This window comes from Ips typographus, linkage group LG7 (assembly GCF_016097725.1).
Source record: "Ips typographus isolate SLU linkage group LG7, UJ_Ityp_2.0, whole genome shotgun sequence".
Taxonomy (NCBI): domain Eukaryota; kingdom Metazoa; phylum Arthropoda; class Insecta; order Coleoptera; family Curculionidae; genus Ips; species Ips typographus.
The window spans coordinates 3245124-3265695 of record NC_138428.1 but is presented as its reverse complement, the minus strand read 5'-3'; the positions used below and the strand labels follow the sequence as shown (position 1 = coordinate 3265695).

The 20572-nt window shown below is 35.5% G+C and overlaps 4 protein-coding genes and 1 long non-coding RNA gene across 7 annotated transcripts in view; 3 read left to right on the top strand and 2 right to left on the bottom strand.

Annotated features, from left to right (window-relative positions):
• The first annotated feature begins 37 nt into the window (after nt 1-37).
• On the top strand, nt 38-5023 carry LeuRS-m (Leucyl-tRNA synthetase, mitochondrial). The gene is given in 17 exon segments (XM_081983588.1): nt 38-252; nt 305-840; nt 893-911; nt 913-1085; nt 1140-1189; nt 1192-1365; nt 2238-2494; nt 2496-2579; nt 2629-2815; nt 3529-3566; nt 3568-3606; nt 3608-3704; nt 3758-3819; nt 3821-3950; nt 4006-4238; nt 4497-4745; nt 4747-5023. Coding segments are annotated over 17 exon segments (2631 nt in total). The 5' UTR covers nt 38-174; the 3' UTR covers nt 4972-5023.
• Nucleotides 5024-5899: 876 nt separating this feature from the next.
• Mtpbeta (mitochondrial trifunctional protein beta subunit) lies at nt 5900-7979 on the bottom strand. Its single transcript, XM_081983590.1, is given in 4 exon segments — nt 5900-6417; nt 6420-6470; nt 6473-7304; nt 7541-7979. Coding segments are annotated over 4 exon segments (1410 nt in total). The 5' UTR covers nt 7844-7979; the 3' UTR covers nt 5900-6193.
• A 506-nt stretch (nt 7980-8485) lies between these two features.
• Nucleotides 8486-20572, top strand: part of Nca (neurocalcin homolog) — a 44180-nt gene continuing 32093 nt past the window's right edge. Inside the window, exon 1 of the mRNA XM_081983602.1 lies at nt 8486-8700. The gene's annotated coding sequence lies outside the window, so the exon portion shown is untranslated. The remainder of the gene's footprint in view (nt 8701-20572) is intronic.
• LOC145731696 (neuronal calcium sensor 2) overlaps nt 8728-20572 on the top strand; it is a 39219-nt gene continuing 27374 nt past the window's right edge. For 2 of the 3 annotated variants that reach the window (XM_081983595.1, XM_081983596.1), the window contains exon 1: nt 17279-17327. The gene's annotated coding sequence lies outside the window, so the exon portion shown is untranslated. Of the gene's footprint in view, nt 9170-17278; nt 17328-20572 lie in introns of those variants that run through there. The other variant, XM_081983601.1, reaches the window with a different exon arrangement.
• Nucleotides 14184-14814, bottom strand: LOC145731701 (uncharacterized). The gene is made up of 3 exons (XR_014178858.1): nt 14704-14814; nt 14512-14646; nt 14184-14449 (listed from the first exon to the last, which is right to left on the bottom strand). It is a non-coding gene; the product is annotated as an uncharacterized LOC145731701 (long non-coding RNA).

Below are 20572 nucleotides of genomic sequence, written 5' to 3'. Positions count from 1 at the left end.
CCTGTTTGATACATAGCTCAAACAAGGATAACCAATCTCAATCAGAATTCCTAACCCAACTTTTAACTTTACATAACCTATAACAATTAAGTTAAAAACAATTTCAGTTAAAATTAATTTAATTATTAATTAAAGTATAGTTTTAAAGTGAAACAAACAACACTAGTACCCAGAATGAGGTTTTTTCTCTCAACCAAAGCGGTCAGATCATATCTTCTAAGCAGACGTTTTATATCAGGTTGCAACTTGTGGGTAAGTACTCCTCTAAACTTCCCTGAAAACCGACTTAATTATTCACCACAAGCACGAAGAGCTCACCCCTGCAGTTAAGCATAAAATCGAAACTCACTGGAAGGACAAAATCAGTCAGAAATCTTTCAATGAGGGTGACACCACCAAAGAAAAATATTATGTATTGTCTATGTTTCCCTATCCTTCTGGATCACTGCATATGGGGCATGTCAGGGTTTACACAATCAGTGATACTGTATCGCGCTATCAATACATGAATGGCAAAAATGTCATCCACCCAATGGGGTGGGATGCTTTTGGATTGCCTGCTGAGAATGCTGCTATTGACAGACAAATAGCTCCAGAAGATTGGACTAAAAATAATATTGAACGTATGAAAAGTCAATTAAAACAGTTAAACTGCAGCTTTGAATGGCATAGAGAGCTAGCCACTTGTGATCCAGAGTACTACAGGTGGACTCAAGATTTGTTTTTGAAACTTTATGATGCTGGGTTGGCTTATCAGCAAGAGGCTTTAGTTAACTGGGATCCTGTGGATCAGACTGTCTTAGCTGATGAGCAGGTGGATGAAAATGGGTGCTCTTGGAGGTAATTATTGGTTTGAATTTGTGTCTTCACACTAAAATTGTGGAAATTGCAGATCAGGAGCCCAAGTAGAAAAAAAAGCTTTTAAAGCAGTGGTTTGTAAAAACAACCAAGTTTGCCAAACAATTGTATGACTGTTTAAATGACTCAGTATTGCATGATTGGAGGGATATAATTAAATTGCAAAAACATTGGATTGGGGACTGTGATGGGGTTAACTTTGAGTTTAAAGTTGCTAACACTCAACAGTGAGTAACTCGATAAAGTTGTTACAGTATTTCAACAGATTTAAGAGTTTCTAGAGGTGATACTGTTGTGACTGTGTGGACAGATCATCCAGAATGTATAGAGCAGGCAAGTTTTATCTAGTCACTTCTAATCACTTTTTAGCAAAAAAAGAGGGGGTAGTTGTTCAAGATGGTACCAAAAAGCTTCAAAGTGAACTTATAAACTCTTTAACTAATGAGAGTATTCCTATTTATGTTACTGATGAAGTTGAGTTTCTTCCAGAAACTAATAGTCTGTTAGGTATGATTTTCCATTTTCCATGCAATAGATTGTAGAAATTTGAAATATTTACTTTGTAAATTACTGTATAAAATAGTACCTACTAGTTATTGAGACTGACAAAAAAAGATTCATATCATATACAATATGAAAAAAAAAACATAAGAATGTATTAAGTATAAGAGAATGCCAACATGGAAGAATTAAGTATTGCATATAACTGTTCTGCTATAAGAATGCTTTTTTTGCATTGTTGCTACATTAGGAACAGTAGAAACAGATTTTTTTCCGGTAGCCGCATTCGTTTTCAAGCTCCATGATTTTTTGACATCACAATGACGTAATTTGGCAAAACCATAATTTGACCAATTATCAAATTACGTCATTGTGACGTAAAAAAAGCTCTCCTCGCTCCATGGAGCCTGTAAAGGAATTAATTTGTTTGTTTATAACTGTGCTTAGGTGTGATTTTTGAACTGTCTTAAACCTTTAGAAATATAGTTTTTGGACAATTGAAAATGCTCTAAATGTGTACAGTCTTAGATAGCTTCTTACTTAATTTGACAAAATGAGGACAGTTTTTCATTATTGATTTTATCAGGAATTCTGAACAACATCTTGCTTTTTCAAGACTTAATTTAGGGGGAACACTGGTCTCCTTTTAATTAATGGCTGATTAGTCAGTTGGTCTAACTTAACAGAAAAGTTGATTTTAATGGCATATTAATATAAAGGAAAATATTTCAAATTTCTATGACATACTGTGAAGAAAATAAGTTTTTAAGTCTCAAATATTATAATTTTTTTAACTTTAAGTCTCTGCAACATTACTTTGAATGTATTTGAGACATCCTGTAGGTCTAGAAAAATGTAAACAATTAAACATTTTTAAGGAATACCTTCTGTATGTGAGAAGTCGGCCACTTTTGCCCACAAACATCACATAAATTACACCCAAACAGAATCTCTTAGTGAAAACGAAGTCAAAGAAAAACAGAACGAAATTTGTAATAAAGCGTCCAAAATGAACATTGGCGGGTACTGGTGTAGTGCAAAATTACGGGATTGGTTAATATCGAGACAAAGGTATTGGGGTACCCCAATACCGATGATACACTGCAACTCTTGCGGTACCGTACCCAGTACCGAGGCAACATTTGCCAGTGAAGCTGCCAAAACTGAATAAATTATCTAGCAAAGGTGGACGGTCGCCTTTGGACGATATTTCTGACTGGGTATTATTCTGTTAGGTAATTAAAACAACTAGAATACGGGATGTTTTAGGTGAACACCTCTTGTCCTAAATGTGGTGCACATGCTAAACGAGAGACTGACACTATGGACACTTTTGTTGACAGCTCTTGGTACTTTTTGCGCTACTTGGATCCGAAAAACTCTAACGAAATGTTTGATAAAGATCGAGCTTTCAAAATGACTCCAGTAGATTTGTACATTGGTGGAAAGGAACACGGTAATTATTAGAATAGTAATTACAATTGTAATAACTTTTTATAAATACGTATAATTTCCCAGAGTGTTCTGTCCGATAATAATAATTATGTTCTTAGTGGGTACTCTGTGCACAAAAAAATCTTTTAATGTAAAAGGTGTAGGGGGGGTTATTGAGGTGGCTCAACAACTTTATTTTCTTTCCATTGGATAATAACATTGTATCTTATTCAGCAGTTTTATTATGAATTTTTATTTCACCAGTATGTGACTTTAGTCAATTAAGTTGGGTCGAAATATGTATCATTATGTAAAAGGCTTTATTCGGCACCCTGTATACTGTTTGAATCAACTTGAAACACCTTTGGAAATTTCGGAAACTATATACACTGTAACTATTCACACTGATTACTTACTAGGATGGAAAATTATTTTTATTATTTATTTTCTATAGAAACGGTGAATTCAGAAGCTACTGTTGGTCAATTCTACTGGCCCTTAATAGTTGGTTAATATTTAAATGTATTTTCACAAAATAATATGTGGTTTTGAATTTATTTGTGCAAATTGATTTGGATTGGTCAGCAATGCTTCAGATTTCATGTTTTGATTGTGGTAAAAAGCAACATTCATCATGCTCCTTTCTCATGTTTGACAATGTTTCAATCTTCAGAACTGACTGAAGACTACTTATTTACTTGAACAATAATACTAAACATTTTTGCGCTTTTTCAGCTGTTTTGCATTTATATTACGCACGGTTTGTCAGTCATTTTTTTGCATTCCCTGGGGTTGTTGCCCGAACGGGAACCGTTTCAAACGACTTCTAGTACAAGGGATGGTGATGGGGCGCAGCTACAGAATTAAAGGTACCGGGCAATACCTTAGTGCTGACAAAGTCGAAATACTGGGTGAGTATCATTGTTAATAAAATATTCGGTTCGGTAATGAAAAGTTTTAAAAGACTTAAAAAAGAATAAGGCTGTGCATAAAGACACCGGGGAGGCTGTAGTGGTGTCTTGGGAGGAAAATGAGCAAATCCAAATTCAACGGAGTGGATCCGGACGAAATGTTTAACGAATACAGTACGGACACTACGAGACTGTTGATTTTAGCTGACGTGGCTCCCACTTCGCACAGAAACTGGAACTCTAACAGTAATAAGCTATTTTTGCGCGGTGGAGTTACTGATTAAAATGTTTTTTTAAAAAGCTTTTCCGGGAATTTTAAACTGGCAAAAACGGTTGTGGTTGACGATGCAGGACTTTCTAAAACATCGCAACGAACCTCCTCCTATGATAGCTGAGGACCAGTTCAAAGCCCAAGAGGATTTTTTGTGGGATTCCCGGAACTACTACATCAAAGGGGCTTCGTATAATTATGTCTTTTCTCAGCAGATGAGCGTTGCTCTGTCAAAACAACAAGGCTTGACTAACAGTATTAGGGTAAGTTTAAGACATTTTTTTAATCATAGTAAATGAAGTAAATTTGGGTTTAACTTGGTCTTAATTATTGTGAAGGCCTTGAATTGCCTTTTATGTTAAGTTGACATGATGCAAGAACTACTACTCGGTAAATTCGCGACCGGAATACTATTAATTCACTATCAATTCTTTGATGCAATGCAAGTAGTATTCTGCGGTTTAAATATACAATTAGCGTACTATTAAAACATCAACAATCAAATCATTTTTTAAATGCAGAGATCTCCTCCGGCTGTCTACAGTTACAGTCTACAATTCGAACGAGCCTTGGCAACTCAATTATTACTCTTAGCCCCGATGGCTCCACACTTTGCTTCCGAATTGTGGTCCGGTTTCGTGTCGGCTCCAAATCGACTAGACAATTCCGGTGAAATTGAATGGGATAAACCTATTCTCGAACAAAAATGGCCAGAAACTGACATGGACTACGAACTGGATCTAGTCTGTCAAGTCAACGGCATTGAAAAACTGTTCTATCAAATTTCCAAGGAGAGATCTACAAAACTTGACCAAAGAGGAAGCCGCTCGAGTGGCTATGAACCAGCCGGAGGTTAAGAGATGTCTCCAGGTCCGGAACGTGTTGGATGTGGTTTATCGCGTGCATCCAGGTTTCGATGGAGTGGTCAATATTTTGACGGATCAACCTCCACCTAAACCTAAAAAACTGGAAACGGCAGTTTCAGCAGATAGTTAAATTAATTGGTAAGATATTGTTTTTTATGTTTTTGTAAATAAAAGTTGTTTAAAGTTTTTTAGGGTTTATGTAAAAAAGTGATTAGCAGTAATAGACTCACTTTATAGACCTCCATCAAGAGATTGACGATTTTTTTGGTGTGGTTGAGCATACTTTAACAGAACTTTTTCACGAGAACTTTTTGTGGCAGGAAGTTTTAATATAGAATTGCTTGTGATCCAATTATGATAAAAATTCCTCTTCTTCTCCTTGAAATAGGCTTTCAGGCTGTTTTTCCAGCTTTAAGGAGTTCCTTGCGACGTCGACATCCAGCTATCCCTCCACCTGTTTCTTCCAGTCTTTGCTTCTATTTTTAGGAACTGGTTTTTCCATATAATGTCTTTCAAAACATCCGGCTATTCTAGAGGCCTTATCTATTTGATTTTTTACCTCAGATCTTCTGTCTTGATGGGCGGATATTTCTACCCCTAAGTATCTGTAGGACATCACCTGTTCTACTATTTCGTCGTTAACAGCTAGTTTGCATCTTCTAAGTTCTTTTGTTACAACTAGATCTATAACTGTGTTTTTTGTGGATATGAGAAACACTGAATTATTTTCTAAACGTGGCAGCATATTTAAAGGTTTCTCCACGTTTAACAAAAGTTCTCTTTTTCTTCTCAGTATCTAGTTTGTCTTGTTTTTAGAACAGCTTTTGTTAGTGTAAGTTTTCCAAACTGGCATACTAGAACTATTATAATTATATTTTTATTTAAGCAACCCTGTTGCTTGCATAGTTTTCGACTTTCCTTCATTATTCATAGAAAACTTCAGGCACCTAAACAAAGATTATGAATGCCTGATAACTGTTACGGGTAGTAAGGTAAAATGAAAAATATGTATTGTTAATTTTTAGGTTTTAAAGACGGTAATAAAATAAAACATTCAATTACAAAGTTATATAACAGTGTTTATATTTAAAAGCAAATAACGCTTCTTTATAAAAGCATATGGTATATGTATAAAGACATCACTGTTTTGTCGTCTTGGATCACCCTGAGGATCTCGCGCACTTGTTTTAATCTTATGTATAACAAAAATTAAACAATATTTCAAAATAGAAAAAATACCTAAAAAATCATCAGAAGAATAATTTAAACTTACTCCAACTGTATTATTGCTTCACACAATAAAAGGCACGCCCTGTATAAAAATAAATTTCAAAAACGCTGTTCAGCTCAGTTTAATTGGGAGTAGCGTCGGGGTGTCTTTCCAGAATCATGGCTACACCTTGTCCACCTGCTGCGCAGGCTGCAACCAGTCCAAATTGACCATCTTCGCGCACCAATCGGTTAGCGGTGTGCATGGCCAATCTGACACCAGTGGCAGCAAACGGGTGTCCTAACGACAACGAACCGCCCCACAAGTTAAACTTGTTTAGTGGTGGCGCTCCCACTTTGTGCTGCGGTTCATGTACCTCTTCGCAAACCATTCACTGTCCATCGCTTTGAAGTTGCTAAAATTTGTCCGGCAAACGCTTCGTGGAACTCAAACACGTCAATGTCCTGCATCGTTAAGCCGGCTTTGTCCAAGACCAATGGTGTGCCGTAAGTGGGGCCTAACAACAACTGGTCAATTGGATCCTGGGAGACATAAACGAAATTCCTGAGGTAAGCTTTGGGCTTCAGTCCTAGACTTTTGGCTCTCGCTTCAGTCATAATCAAGCAAGCTGAAGCACCGTCGGTAATGAAAGATGAATTGGCGGCAGTGACGGTACCGTGGGGTTTAATAAAAGCGGGTTTCAATTTAGCCAGCTGTTCGGGGGTTGACACTCTGATTCCGTTGTCTTTTGTGATTTCTTTACCACTGCCAGGTACTTGAGTGGGGACAACGTCAGTCAAAAAGCCTTTATCCTGAGCTTGTTGAGCTAAAGTATGCGACCTTAAGGCAAACTCGTCTTGTTCTTTACGTGACGCACCAAAAGCGGCTGCTAAACGATCAGCGGAATGTCCCATCGTTTCTCCGGAGGAGAACTCAGCTACTGCAGGTAACTCCGGAACGAAAAAGTCCGGACGGATACTGGCCAATAGAGCCAGTTTCTGTTGAACGTTTTTAGCCTTGTTGGCTCTCAGCAAAAGGCTACGCATTTTTCTGCTGTGTCTTATAGGGATGTCTGACATAAATTCGACTCCTCCAGCTACAATTATTTCGTATACGCCGCTGTTTATTAGACCTATGCCGGTGCACATAGCTACATTCGACGAGATACACGCCATGGTTACTGTGTGGGCTGGGGTTTTGTCACTGTAACCTGCTGCTAGGGCCGCTTCTCTGGCTATATTGGACGTTTTTACCTGGAATAATAAATTTGTTTGGTGATAATTTATTCAATAAAGAAACAACTACTTTCTCTTAAGTAACTGATTCTTATTTCTAGAAATAAGCAAGTGTATGATTGCACATGAATACTCTTGTTCTATACAGAGAGAGACCAGTTTATCACTGGAAATGGCAAATTTGGGGAAAATGCCAAGAGAGTTTAAGGAATTTTAGGAGAACCTTTTGATAGTTTACTAACAGCTCAACCTACCTCTTGTATAACAGTACCATATATAACATAGTCAATCATCTCTTTTGGAATCCCAGTTTTTTGCAGTATGCCCCTCAGACTGACTTTTGCCAACTCATGTGGCATCAAGTTGGCATAGTCAGTACCAGACAACAAGAAAGGTGTTCTCACCCCATCCACAAGCACTATACTCTGGCCCACCGATTTAAGGGTTTTTTTCTCGTTGAGCTGCGCCCCCAAGGAAAAGTTTCTCAAAGCACTGAACTGGAGGTTTTTGGAAACGATTAGCGCGGTTTTGGACACGGTTCTCGGTAAATAGGCCATCGTTAAGACTGGGGCGCCTACTGAACAGTGTGAAAATGCAAAAACTGAACTAAAGAGAGTAATTTTTAAATAAAAGTACTGGACCCTGCACTTAAAGATCGGTGGACCCTGGACTAGTGGACTTTGACCTTGTTTATCGTGTTGGATTTATTTTAAAGGATTTCTCGAGCCGGTGTTTTTATCCAATTGTAAAGCGTTTGCCGGGTATTTTTGGCCAATCACGGCGAGCCAATCTGACAATCAGCTGATTCACATCTTTGCGTTGTTTGACAGTGGACATCCAAAAAAAAATTATTATTAAAATGGTTTTATTTATCAAAACTCAAAACTAATCAAAACTTTATTATTAATTATTTAGGAAAATAACAAAATGCTTATTGGATAGTAAATAATACGTGCGTCTGGTATTATTGAAATTGTATTGTTTTGAAGCGCCATCTGTCGTGAATAAAAAAGTGTGGTTTCTCCACCGAATCATTATTGTAAATTTTTATTTTATCGTAGTTTGTAGTTTTCTGAAGTATTCTGCATAGTGTCACCAAGATCCTTTTAAAATTAGTTGTTAACCCTGTTGATTAGATTAGATGTTATAAAACTTGCGTGGACGCAAAAACAAAACGAATAGGGTATACCCCGGACCTAGGCCAAACTTGGTAGCGCGCTGCCGACTACGACGTTTTTTGCAAAACGCGAACAATCCCGCGTCTGCGCCCCATCGCTGCCGCAAACATGGCGATTCACCCAGTCTAAATATACGATGTGCGAATACATTCCTAATAAATAATTTACCGCAAAAATTAAGTGATTGTCCGTTGTATTGATACACGCGTGCTACAATCGAACCGGAAAAAACGCGAGTGAGTGTACCATTAACTGTTGTACTCGCCCTTTTCCAATTGTCTCGGCCCCCGTAAATATATACACACACGCACAGGCTGCAGATTTGACATTAAAAAAAAAATTCAGTCCCTTTAAAGCCCTTAAATTGTATAATTCTATTATTTTTGTGTCAATTACCTTGAATAACTATACATACCATCAATTAGAGCTTATGAGTTAAACAAATTGCATTGAATTATGTAAATTTGTCCGGATGAACGTCATTGTTGTTGGTTTTTTTAGGTTAAGTAAAAAAATTCAGTATCCATTGCCTTTCTTCTTTTGTTTATGTTGCCTAGATACCAGGTTTTGTTTATAAATAAGATTAGGCGGTTTAATTGTTGTGTACTGTAGGTTAAGGTTTTTTGCAGCTTTTATGCTTTTAATATCCCAGTGCTTGGTCATTATGGACAAAAGCCAGCTTTTCAATTCATACCTGGATTGCAGGTGAGTGTATTTTTATATTTTTAATTTGTATCCCTTGTCGGGCATATTTGGGTACATTTTCAGTTTGGGGATGTTTAGGGGTTAAAGTACCATCCATGAGTGTCACAGTAATTTAATAGTGGACCTTGTAGTGGACACTCTAGTTGTTCAACTGCATTTTTAACAGTTTACTTCATGTAGGTATTAGGCCCAGTTTACCCAGCTTCTTAGTCATAGTCAATCTTAAACTTAATTTTTGTCCATAACAACACATAGTAAACAAAATAGTCCATGTTACTTTTACTTGAAGCTGGGTAATCCCGACCTTAACCTTCAAGTCAGAGTTTGGTTTCCTATTGTCCAATTCCAATTTCAGTTCAACTGAAAATTCCAGGTAAAACCAGTATAGTAGGTATATTGTACAGGGTGTTCAGTTTTAGTGTGTTTTGACAGGAAAACCTTATTTTCCAATTTTCCAGCTTAAAAGAAAAACTAAAAGCAGCTCTGGTTTTTTGTAAAGTAAAAAACTGATACGGTTGGGCTTTTTCCTGAATTGCTGTTACAATGCGGCTTGAAAAACTTATGAACGGCAGCAAACAAAATAACTTATGCAAATAACCCCAAGTTTTGATTTTAAATCGTAAAAAACTCATCTAATCCTCAAAAAACTCAATTTCCACAATACAAACAAACGCAAACTGTCACTTCTATTTCCGCCATATTGGATTTTCTCTAGTATAGTAGGCGGTGCATCGTGACGTCTAAAACCCTCTGCTGGCTTTATGGAGCTTATAAATGGTGTACAGGGTGTTCCAACAATTACATAGTAGCACTTTGGGAAAAAATCTGTCTAGTAAATATAGCCAGGAGAAAATGCTGGAAATAATTTTCAGCTTTCTAAATCCACCATTAGAGAGCGTTTCGATACCACCGAGGATACCACTAAAGTGAAAAATGTCCAAAAACTCTAAAAATTTAAATGGAATGGTCTAGCAGAAATACTATTAACATAATTGTCTTTTCTCTTCATATGAAGTGATGAGAATAGTCCAAAGTTTGCTTTGAAGAAGGGGTTGCTGGTCAATTACTGGTGCACCCTTGACAATTGTGCACCCTTGACAAACGTGCAACTGAACAATTTAACAGACAAAATTTGGAAGGAGAGTTACAAAATTTGGTATTTATACACTGGTGATAAACTAATTTTCTCATTTGCCTACACGGAAATCCAATAAATTACAACATTTTACGAACTTCACCAGGGTAAATTAAGCCACTTTATACAAATCAGCGTCCCTCCCATCATGTCTCTACAATATCGTCATTCAATTTGACAGAGGATTCTTCTTTCAACGTTTTATTCCACACTCGCGTTGCCTTTCTACAAATTGCTCAGATTCTTTCTGGAATAATTCGTTTTGCCTTGTCTCCCTTCTCGACCTGAACTTCCTAATTGCATTTGCCATGCCCTTATCAAGGGCTTTTAATTAAATGGAACCCGACTAAATGTGTACTCCGGTCTGCCCTGTGTAATTTTGACGGTGGTCTGACTTAAGTCTACTCCTGAGGAAACTTAATGATGATGCAGGTTTCTCTGATCCCGTTTTTGTTTATGCCTTAATCATCTGTATTTAACAGTATGCAAATTATAAGGGCTTGTTTTATGAATAGTTTCCAATATGAAATAAGTACCAACATTCATGTCCATTACCTCAACATTGGCTAAGTTGAGTTTAAGTACAGTTTAGATAAGTTTAGTGTAGACTGTATTTTATACCTGATCTGTCACATCTCAACTTAGTTAAAGTTGCATTTAAATTTGACGATGATTAAAGGCAATTTCAAAGCTTAAAAACCATATTTTGAGCTGGAAATGTAAAAATCAAAGACAACAATCATGAAATTTGACGAAAACCCTTAATTTTTGACTTTTAAGCTAGATTTTAAAGGGTATCATTAAGGAAATGATAGTTGAAACATGCAAATACACTTATTAACTTATTTGCAAGTTTATGAGTGAATTTTTATTATTTTAAACCTTCCAGGTCACTCTTTATACCGAAACTGTTTAAATGAAAGGCAACCATCATGAAAGTTAAATAAAACCCAAATTTTTTAGCTTTTAAGGCAGATTTTAAATGCTACCAACTACTCCTAGGATTGCCAAAAAGGTACAAGTTTCTGAGGAATTTTCAAAGCTTCAAAACCATTTTTTGAGCTGGAAATGTAAAAAAAATCAAAGACAAGTTACGTGACATTTTTGCAACTTGTGCTTAAAGTATTTTTTTAACTAAAAATAGCAGTTTTAACGGAAACAGGTCATCGTCGTAAGCTATATTTCGCATGCAAGCCACAATCGCCTGGCCAATTTTCCTTCCTAAGATTTTTAAAATTGATTCGACACACTTAATATAATTTCATGGAAAATTGCATTTTCCTCGGTAACCAACGTAGAAATTGCCGCCGAAGGCGAATGCAAATAATGCATAATTTTAACGAGGAAATATTGTAGTCTGTACAGTCGGATAAGGATACTGTTTTTGTTGTTTATGGGGCCATTCGTTGTTGTTAGTGTAGACTTAAATTCGGTGGAAGATTTCCGTCTAATTGCTAAGAATCATCCAGAATATTGTATTATTATTTAGTCCTCTGTATCTGAGTGCGTATATTTTTGAAATGAGGGAGGGAGTTTCTAAGAGAATAGTGTGCGGAATGTGACAGGAACCAGAAATTGTCAACTTCTTCTGTCACATTCTATTGAAAGTACCGCTCTCTGCTTTCAAGTATTAGGGCTCAGGACTATAACTAAAAAATACCCTAAAATAATTTTAATAGTATACAAATATTATAAAATTTGTTATTTTGGGGGTTTGGAATATGTAAGAGAATCTAAATAGTTTTCAGATGTTTTTAGAGTCATCTGCATGCTTTTGGTCAGTTGAAGATAATTTTACAGTTTCTCATCTTCTTGGCAGATTGGGGCATCTGAAACTTGAAAATGCTCTTCCTAAACCTTTGTAGGTTAGAGTTCTTTGGGATTTGTCAGGGGACTGCTGATGAGAGGCTTAAGAGTATTCCTCTTAGTATTCTGAAGTTACCTGATTTTCTAAAAGCTTTTTGAGAGCTTTGATATATTTTAGTGGCATCTGGCACTTTCCAGAAATTACTGTCACTGTCAAGAATATTCTGGTGTCATTAGGCACCTCGTTTGGCACTTAAAAAACATGTTGAGAACTTCAACATGAAAGTATACTATGTAATTAATATTTTCTGAAGAAGATCAAGTCAGATTTCAACTTGTTTGACTGTTTACTGTTGAATTTAACTTGAGATTCAAAATTGACTTTTTTGAAGCTTTTTAAGATGCTCTGCCATCTGCAACCCCAGAATTTGATTTGGAAACATTTGAAAGTTAAAAATAGGTCCATCAAGTCAATTTATTATGTTTTTAGACTGTTGATTGTTGAATTTGACTTTGAAACCTTGAAAATTGACTTTTTTTAAGCTCTTTAAGATGCTCTGCCATCTACAAGCCCAGAAATAGGTTTTTAATAAACTGTTGAACAAGAACGTTAATTTTTGGTTTGCTTCGACTAAAACTTTGCTCTTTGACTTTATCATTTTTTCTGGTTAAATATCTAGTTTAACTTTGCTTTCCTGACAAAATTAATAAAAACTCTCTAAACCACCTTCAAACTTGGAGAGTTTGTCACCGCCTTATGCTCTGAAAAGAATTAAAATCCGGCCTCGTGGGGAAATTCTGAAGAAGATTAAAGGACGTATAATTTCGTTTTGATGTTTTTGAGATTAATGTGCCAGAGTACGCTATTAAAATTGAATATCCTGACAAGGTAGGGGGTTGATGTATAAATAATTTAGGAAAAAACAAATTAGCCAGTGATAACAAAATTTGTTTTTCTTAGTCAATTATTTGGTTAAGTTTGGCGGCGATCATAAAATCTGGTTATTTCGGCTGGCAAACCAAACACAACACAAAGTTCTGCTTTTTGTTACTCAATACCAAACAAACTGCCAATACGTAAACGATTATGACGTAAAGGACTTGTTATCGCCATTATTAGTATTTATAGACTTTTCAAATAAAAAAATTCTGGAAAATGTATATGTCAAGGGACAAGGTTTAAATTACTTTTTAATTAATTCCTCCGGCCTCGTTCACAAGCTCCCAACAATATTTCCAGCCAGAGTTTTATCCTTATTTCTTTAAGGTAAAAAAGTAATACAAAACTCCAGCAAGTAATTTCCGGCTTCCCGGTGATGTTACGTTTTCATAACGTAAATACTGCTTCTGGGTACGTTTTGATACAAAATGGCAATTTATGAGAGGATGTAATATATCTTGTTATTCCATGTCAGAGTTAATATAAGTGAACAATTATAAGATCATTGGAGGCACAGATATCCTACAAATATAGAGTTTGTCAGACTGCAATTTGTTACGAACTGTTTAAATTTTATTGGTTCTCATATTCAACCATTTTGAATATTTTAGAACAAGCTAAATCTTTTTTAGTCAAGTTTATTTACACTTTCTCAGCTTGTTTAGACCATTTTGAACATTTTTACAGCTTCATGAGCTTGCTTAATCCAAGTATAATCCGTTAGAAGTGGAAGTGGAACTGTGCCACTACCGTTGTCATTTCATGACAGCAACTGTATTTTCATGGAATTGAGATTAACTCAACTAGGAAGGATTAAACCAGTTTAATACAACCCAGATTAAAACTGCATTAAAATCGATTATGATAAGAACTGCTGTATACTATTTGATTATCAATTAAAGGACAAAACCAGAGTGCATTCTAGGTTTTCAGGTAGTTTATGGAAACGTTAATTTAATATGTTTCATGTTCGAGTGAAGTTATTTCCAAATTCAAAGCTCTAACAGTAGTTATTAGTGCAAACCGTAAACTAAGAGAATGGTTCTAATCAGTAATAATAACTAATTAGAAACCTGGATAATCCAGGAAGTGCAAAATTTGGAATTAGTCCCAGCTAAATCATACTGAAGCAATTAAAATCAAGCTGCCGAGCAAGAAATATTCCACAATGGAAAACTAGATAATTAGTAGCAGACTATAATGCAAACTCTTTGTTAAACTGGAATGTCCTTTTTTGCAGTTTCAGGTCCTATCGATTCATATTTACCCCATTGCATAACGCTCTAGGGAATTATTACCGCCTGGCTACCGCCGTTACACATCAGCGAGCTCAAAATGCACTTTATGGACGCCAGCAAATATTGTTGCAATCCCGCATACACTCACTTTGACTGTGGAACTTAATTTTCGGTTAAATATGCAGATTGCCATCCTTTGACAAACGGCGAATCATACACTTACCGGTTATGAAAAACTGTTTCTGTATGGTAACAATTTTTGAACTTTCAGAAAATGATGAAGAAAAGGCACATCAAAAGCAACAATTCACGTGACAGCTGTTATAACTGTCGAAACCCGTTCACCAGCGACCTGAACCTATAAAATTAGCAATAATTAGTAATTTGAGGAATTACACTGCAAGTTTTATGGTACCAAATAGATGTTTTTCCTTGAGGATTTGCAAAGTAAGTTGTGTTTAAATTAAAGCTCCATGGAACAAAATTTGTCAGTTCTGAGTTTTAACAGCTGTCAGGTGACTATAAGACTGTCATTAAACGTCATAGCTAGTTCAGTTCGTCAAAGTGGTCCACGTTTCTTCCAAACATACGAGTTAAAAGCTTCTTGAGCTTAAAGTTAATTTTCAAGTTTTTGCACGTGGAACAGGAGTTTTAGAGTGTAATTAAACGATTTATTCAAAATTCTGAGAATAACTCTCGATAATTTACAGTTTTCCGTAAATTCTTCGTGGATAAAATTACCTTGGACCATCTCTAGTGATACTTAAGTATTTGGCCGAGTTTGGCATAAGAAACCCCTAGAAAGGATCGGCCCTTTGTTGGGCAAGTGATATATGAGAAAGTCCTTATTTACTGGTTGCAATGTAGCAACTGACCCCAACGCAGCTGCTTGATCTCCTAATAAATTTTATGTTCTGACTGTCAGGACCCTTGTTCCTTTTCAACAGTTGCCTCTTTCTGATTGTTACAGAAAATGGGAAGCACACAGAATGAAATATAGAGAAATCGCCCACTGTTGTTTTGCTGGTCGGTGTAAATAGGAGCAACTTTTCTTCTGATGAGATTCTTTGCTTTCCTTCGAGTTCTTGATGAGTGTGTTGGAATTTTTTACAGACATTTTTGTTCAAACCCCAATAATACATCTTTTCGAATGTAGTGATTAGTTGTAAAGATGGATCAATAAATTATAATAACTTAACAAAGATGAAATAGTGTTGGATGAACAACTCAACTCTCACAAACATCTTTTTGCATATAAATCCAAAAAATAATCATAGCATTGTTCAGTCATTAGCGAGATTCTTCATAAAGCTCTTGGGCTGTCCCTGCTCATATTCTTTCTCAATTTATAGAGCCTCGGTTTGGTTTGATGCTTTTAAGTAGCAGCGAGGTTAATGAGCCGGCGACACGATTATCCCTTTAATAGCAGAGGAGTTAATCAATCCGTTTGAGCGGATCCATTTAATCTCCATGGCCGGATTCAGCTTGGAAGAAAAGTTAATGGATTAAGAGTCTATTAACTGTTTTTTTCCAGTCTGTCCAAACTTTCCAACCAGTTATACAGGGTATTTTCAATTTTTTCTATCAAATCGAAATTAAACCGCAAACTGTTGACATTTTTATGAACCAAACAGGGGGATTTATCGTTGCCAATAGCCGTCGGGGGAAAAATGCGGGTTATTACGATTACATTGGGAGGGATGGGGGAAAACTTTATCGCTATTGAGCATAAAGAAAGTTGAATCGAAAGATTTGCCGAAGATTTACTGGAGCGAAGTCTGTCGAAACGAAATTGCGGATCGTTCGGCTCAGCCCAGATTATAGGAGCTCCGCTATTCATACATATGTGCCTAAAATAGGGATGAAAAACGCGAAATAAACTTTGCCGACACGGGGGATTTCATCCGTAATAAAACCGGGAATAAAAATATCCCAATTAGGAACTGATTTTCACTGAATAAGGCTGAAAAAATTGAAACAGCTTTTCCTGCAATAGCGATTTTAAAAACCCAATTTTCTTGGAGAATCTACTTGTAATTTTTATTTTTCCAATAAAGTCTTATTTTAATGGTTGCCAATTTAACAGTACTATTTATAGAAATACTTAGAGATATAGGTCGTCGCATTACCAAAATTAAATTTTTTATCAATCGTTACGAGCTTTGACATTTGGTATTTACGGTTTTCCGATACAAAGGGGTGTATTTATGTGATTTTTATATAATATATTAGTTGAACAGACTAAAAAAAGCAGTTTTGAGTAATAGATTTTGCGCAATTAGCTTCGGATACAATAATTCAAATGAAAACACTCTTTACAAGATAGTATGGTCAGGTGCTATATTTTTTCGGTTTTACTGTATGTCTGTGAAAGTTGGACTCTTCTAAGATCTAAAGAGGAGCCTGGAGATTTAAACAGTCTTTCCTGATAACTAACTAAGCTACTACTGATATACGACCAATTCCTATACTTTGTTGTTTTTAATAGCCAAATAAATTCCGAGCTTTTAGGGGTGAAATTGACCCTAAATTTCGTTGTAATTGTAGAAGGTGTTTGCTAAAGCACCTCGACGTGTTTAAGGGAATTATAAATCTTGACACCTCTAGCTAGAGACACGAAGGTCGGGCGGCGCCCTCCGGAATATCCGTTTGTCTTTTTACAAGACCAAACATTTTTTTTTCTATCCAGTTTCACCGGATTATATCGGACATGTTTTATGGACGCCAAGCCCTCCGGTAATGTGTCTTTTCCGACCTATAAAGACAAGAACTGGACTTCTATTCGTATATTATTATTATCTAAAGGTGGAAAGTGCAGGTCGTTAGGGCCTGGGCCATTAATTCTGGTTTTTGTTTTGCGACTGCTGGAAAAAGGACAAACGAGCTGCTCTTGATTGATGATATTTTGCCAGGACAAATCAATGATTTAACTACTAATTGAATGTGCCGTTAAAAACTGAATTAGTAATGATTTTTTCTGTTTTTTCCAGATTTATCGCAGCATGGCGGGTTTTATTTTCTCAGATTTACTCAGTTCAGGTGAGTACATTTTTGAAAAATAGTCACTAAAAGTGTTTTGTCTTTCTACAAAGTTTTGCACTTCTTAACCTAAGTTTATTTATACAAGGTGTCCTAAAAATAAGACAACCATTAACTGTAAGTTTCCTGAAGAAGAACAGGTTTTTAACTCTCTATCAAATGACACTATAAGTTAGGACATCTATCAACCTCGTGTTTTCTCTTAAATTTTATTTGATTTTTGCTGTTTATTTCCTTGTTTTCTTTGTATGTTGTATACTTATCACACGTATTCTACATAATTGCAACTTACATAAAGTGATAAGAAAAGAACTCTATGGCTCTCCCATCTCTTGGGGGATTCACATGGGTTTTGCCCATACACTGCCCTTGCCAAATGTCTAAAGCGCAATTTAAAATCGGATTGTTTCATGTTTTGTTAGAAAAATGTTGATTGACAGAATAGTAATGCCCGTAAGCCGTTATCCGTTATTTTTACATGTGGAGGTGGTAAAATAACGTATTACGTATACATTAATTTTGAAAGATACTGTCTAGTAATCATATCCTCTTCACCTGTCAATATAATATAGTAAAGAAGACTCAGAATATTAAATTTTGAAGTGGCCACCTCCAGTTTAACTTTAAATCCAGAGCAAACACTCAATACGTAAACTTGTGCACAACTAACACACTCGCGCCCCACGTAAAGCCCACTTGACACGTAGAAAGGCATCCGCGCCTCTCAGGTGAACAATGGGGGGCCCACCACCCTGTCCCCGTTGTCGGCCCCCATTTCCACGTTAGATACGCAAAAGGTATTTCCGGTTTTGGGGCCCAACAAAGGGTCCCCCTTCGCTTAGTGTCGCGGTATTATTTATAGTAATGTTTGTCGTCGAGATACTCGTGTAAAGGATTCGTTGTGTACACTTCTGAATGGGGGGGAAAAGTCGGGAATGTTTGAGGTTTCTGACAATAAATAGACCGTGTATTCTGGTTTTTTTTCTACTTGATGTACTGTGCAACTTAGGGGTTATTCAGGAAAATTGAGCAGTCGTGCTATTAGTATATGAATGTTTAAAAACTAGCTAAGTTTAAAACAAATGCTTTGACTTATTAAGCTTGAAAAGCATTAGTTATTGAAGTTGATATGGTAAAGGTTTTTTTAACAATAGTTATTACTGAATACCCATTTTATTTCTTTAGATATTTTATGGTAACTGAGCTTTTATGATCAAGACGAACCGGCGCCAAGATCGCCATCAAATCTGACTTTTGATAGCTCATAATTCTGTTTATTTCTTATGGAATATATTTTCGTTACTGATATCGTTATTTTCGAATTGTCTCACTAAATGATTTATTGGAAAAAGGGCCAATAACAGTAAAGGTACCCCATAAGTCACGAAAATTGGTTTTAGATGAAAAAATAGTCTTTCTTTCTTCTTCTCTTTTGATTTCAATATTGGAAAAACTATTATTGGATTTTTTTGTAATAAGATTTTGCAATAGATTTTGCTTGTTATCTTAATGTGTAACTTTGGTTTAATTAAACCAGTAATGCATCCTATTTTATATGTTCTTTGGATTAAAGTATGTCTCCTTTCGGTACAGAAGTCGACATTAGATTGTACATTAGTGTCAAACTTTTCCAACTTAGTTGCTATTGATATTAAGCAGCCTAATCTAACATGTCTTCAATTATAAACTACACAAATTGTTAAGTATATGATTGTCTGTTTCAATTAAAATACTGTACGACAAATTTCAATGTGTATTTACTTACACAACTATAAATTAGTAGAGGAAACTCGAGCATGATTTACAAGCAACATGCTAATTAACCACCCCTCAGCCGAGTATATTGTCTTGTTGTTAATTAGGCCTAAAATTGAGTTACACCCTTATTAAGAAGTAAAGAATACTGTAAGTCAAGTTTTTTCAACATAATTTTCGATTACAAAGGATTTTTTTAAATAATTGATTGATTTAAACATTTGCAATTTGTGTCGTCTTCCTAATTTTGTTTGAGTTTCGGTATATGATAAACAAAACTGGATCAAATTATATTGAAACCCTCATTTATTAGTTTTGATTGGGAAACAATTATCTGATTCAAGGTAATTTGTTATTTTGTATCAAAATACCATATATTGGTATTTTCATGCTGATGGAAATGCTATTTGATCAGTTTCATAATAAGTGCATTAAATGAACAGCCCCAATTTCGTACGCCGCTAACCAAATTTGATTTTAACGCTATATGTGGTCAGGCATTGCAATTAATTTAGTTGTATTATTTGCTATAATTTGTGAATCACAGCGGCACTAGAAATATTACATAAAGCATAATATATATCATAATATCTTCTATAAGGAAATTTAATCAGGATTCCAAAAATGTGCTTAAAATAGTCATTTTCCTACTCCAAGTGTCTTTTACAGGCGATTTGGTCTCTGACTGTCCTTTCAAACTGTGTTTCCGTTTAAACTTTGACACTGCTTTTCTCCCTCACTGTACCAAATTTTTAAGTGCTTTTTTCATGTTATTAGATAGGAAATTTAATAGAGATTTGAAAAATGTGCTTAAAACAACTATTTTCTTACTGAAAGTGGGTTTGACAAGCAATTTAGTCTCTGACTGTCAAACTGTGCTTAAAAGTTAAAATTAGGGTTTATGAGTTTTAGGACAATTACTTTGACCGTGGTCACGTGACTGCTTAGCTAAATTGTTCTCCAAAAACAACATGATATCTGTCACTAATGTCAAAACTGTAAATTTTTTCTAGAATTTGCAAAAAGTTTTCTTACAGTTTTAGAGTATTTATGACAGTTATTTTGAGAATTGTCAGTAAATTACGGGTAAATTACAAATTGTTTAAATAATAATATCTTCAAATTGACGCCGTTTTCTCATCCCAACAACATACTATTTGTCATAATTAAAACATGAGGTAATAAAGAAATTGAAAAATAATGAAATTAATGACAGTAATGACAATGAAATGACAGGTCAAATTGGAATTTACTGGTAAAACTGGTAAATCATTACTTATTTAGAAATACATACAACATTGGAAAGGTTTTCTTCCATTCCGCAAGGTTTTTTTGCTTACAGGTCAATCAACCCTGTAATGCAAAACCAAAAACTTTTCATAAACATGCAAAATTTTCCATTTACATGCAAGTAAACAACCTTAAAATTTGGAGACGTCTGCGCTGATTAATATTTAAAAAAATTTACAATTTTATTGAGTTATTTTCAA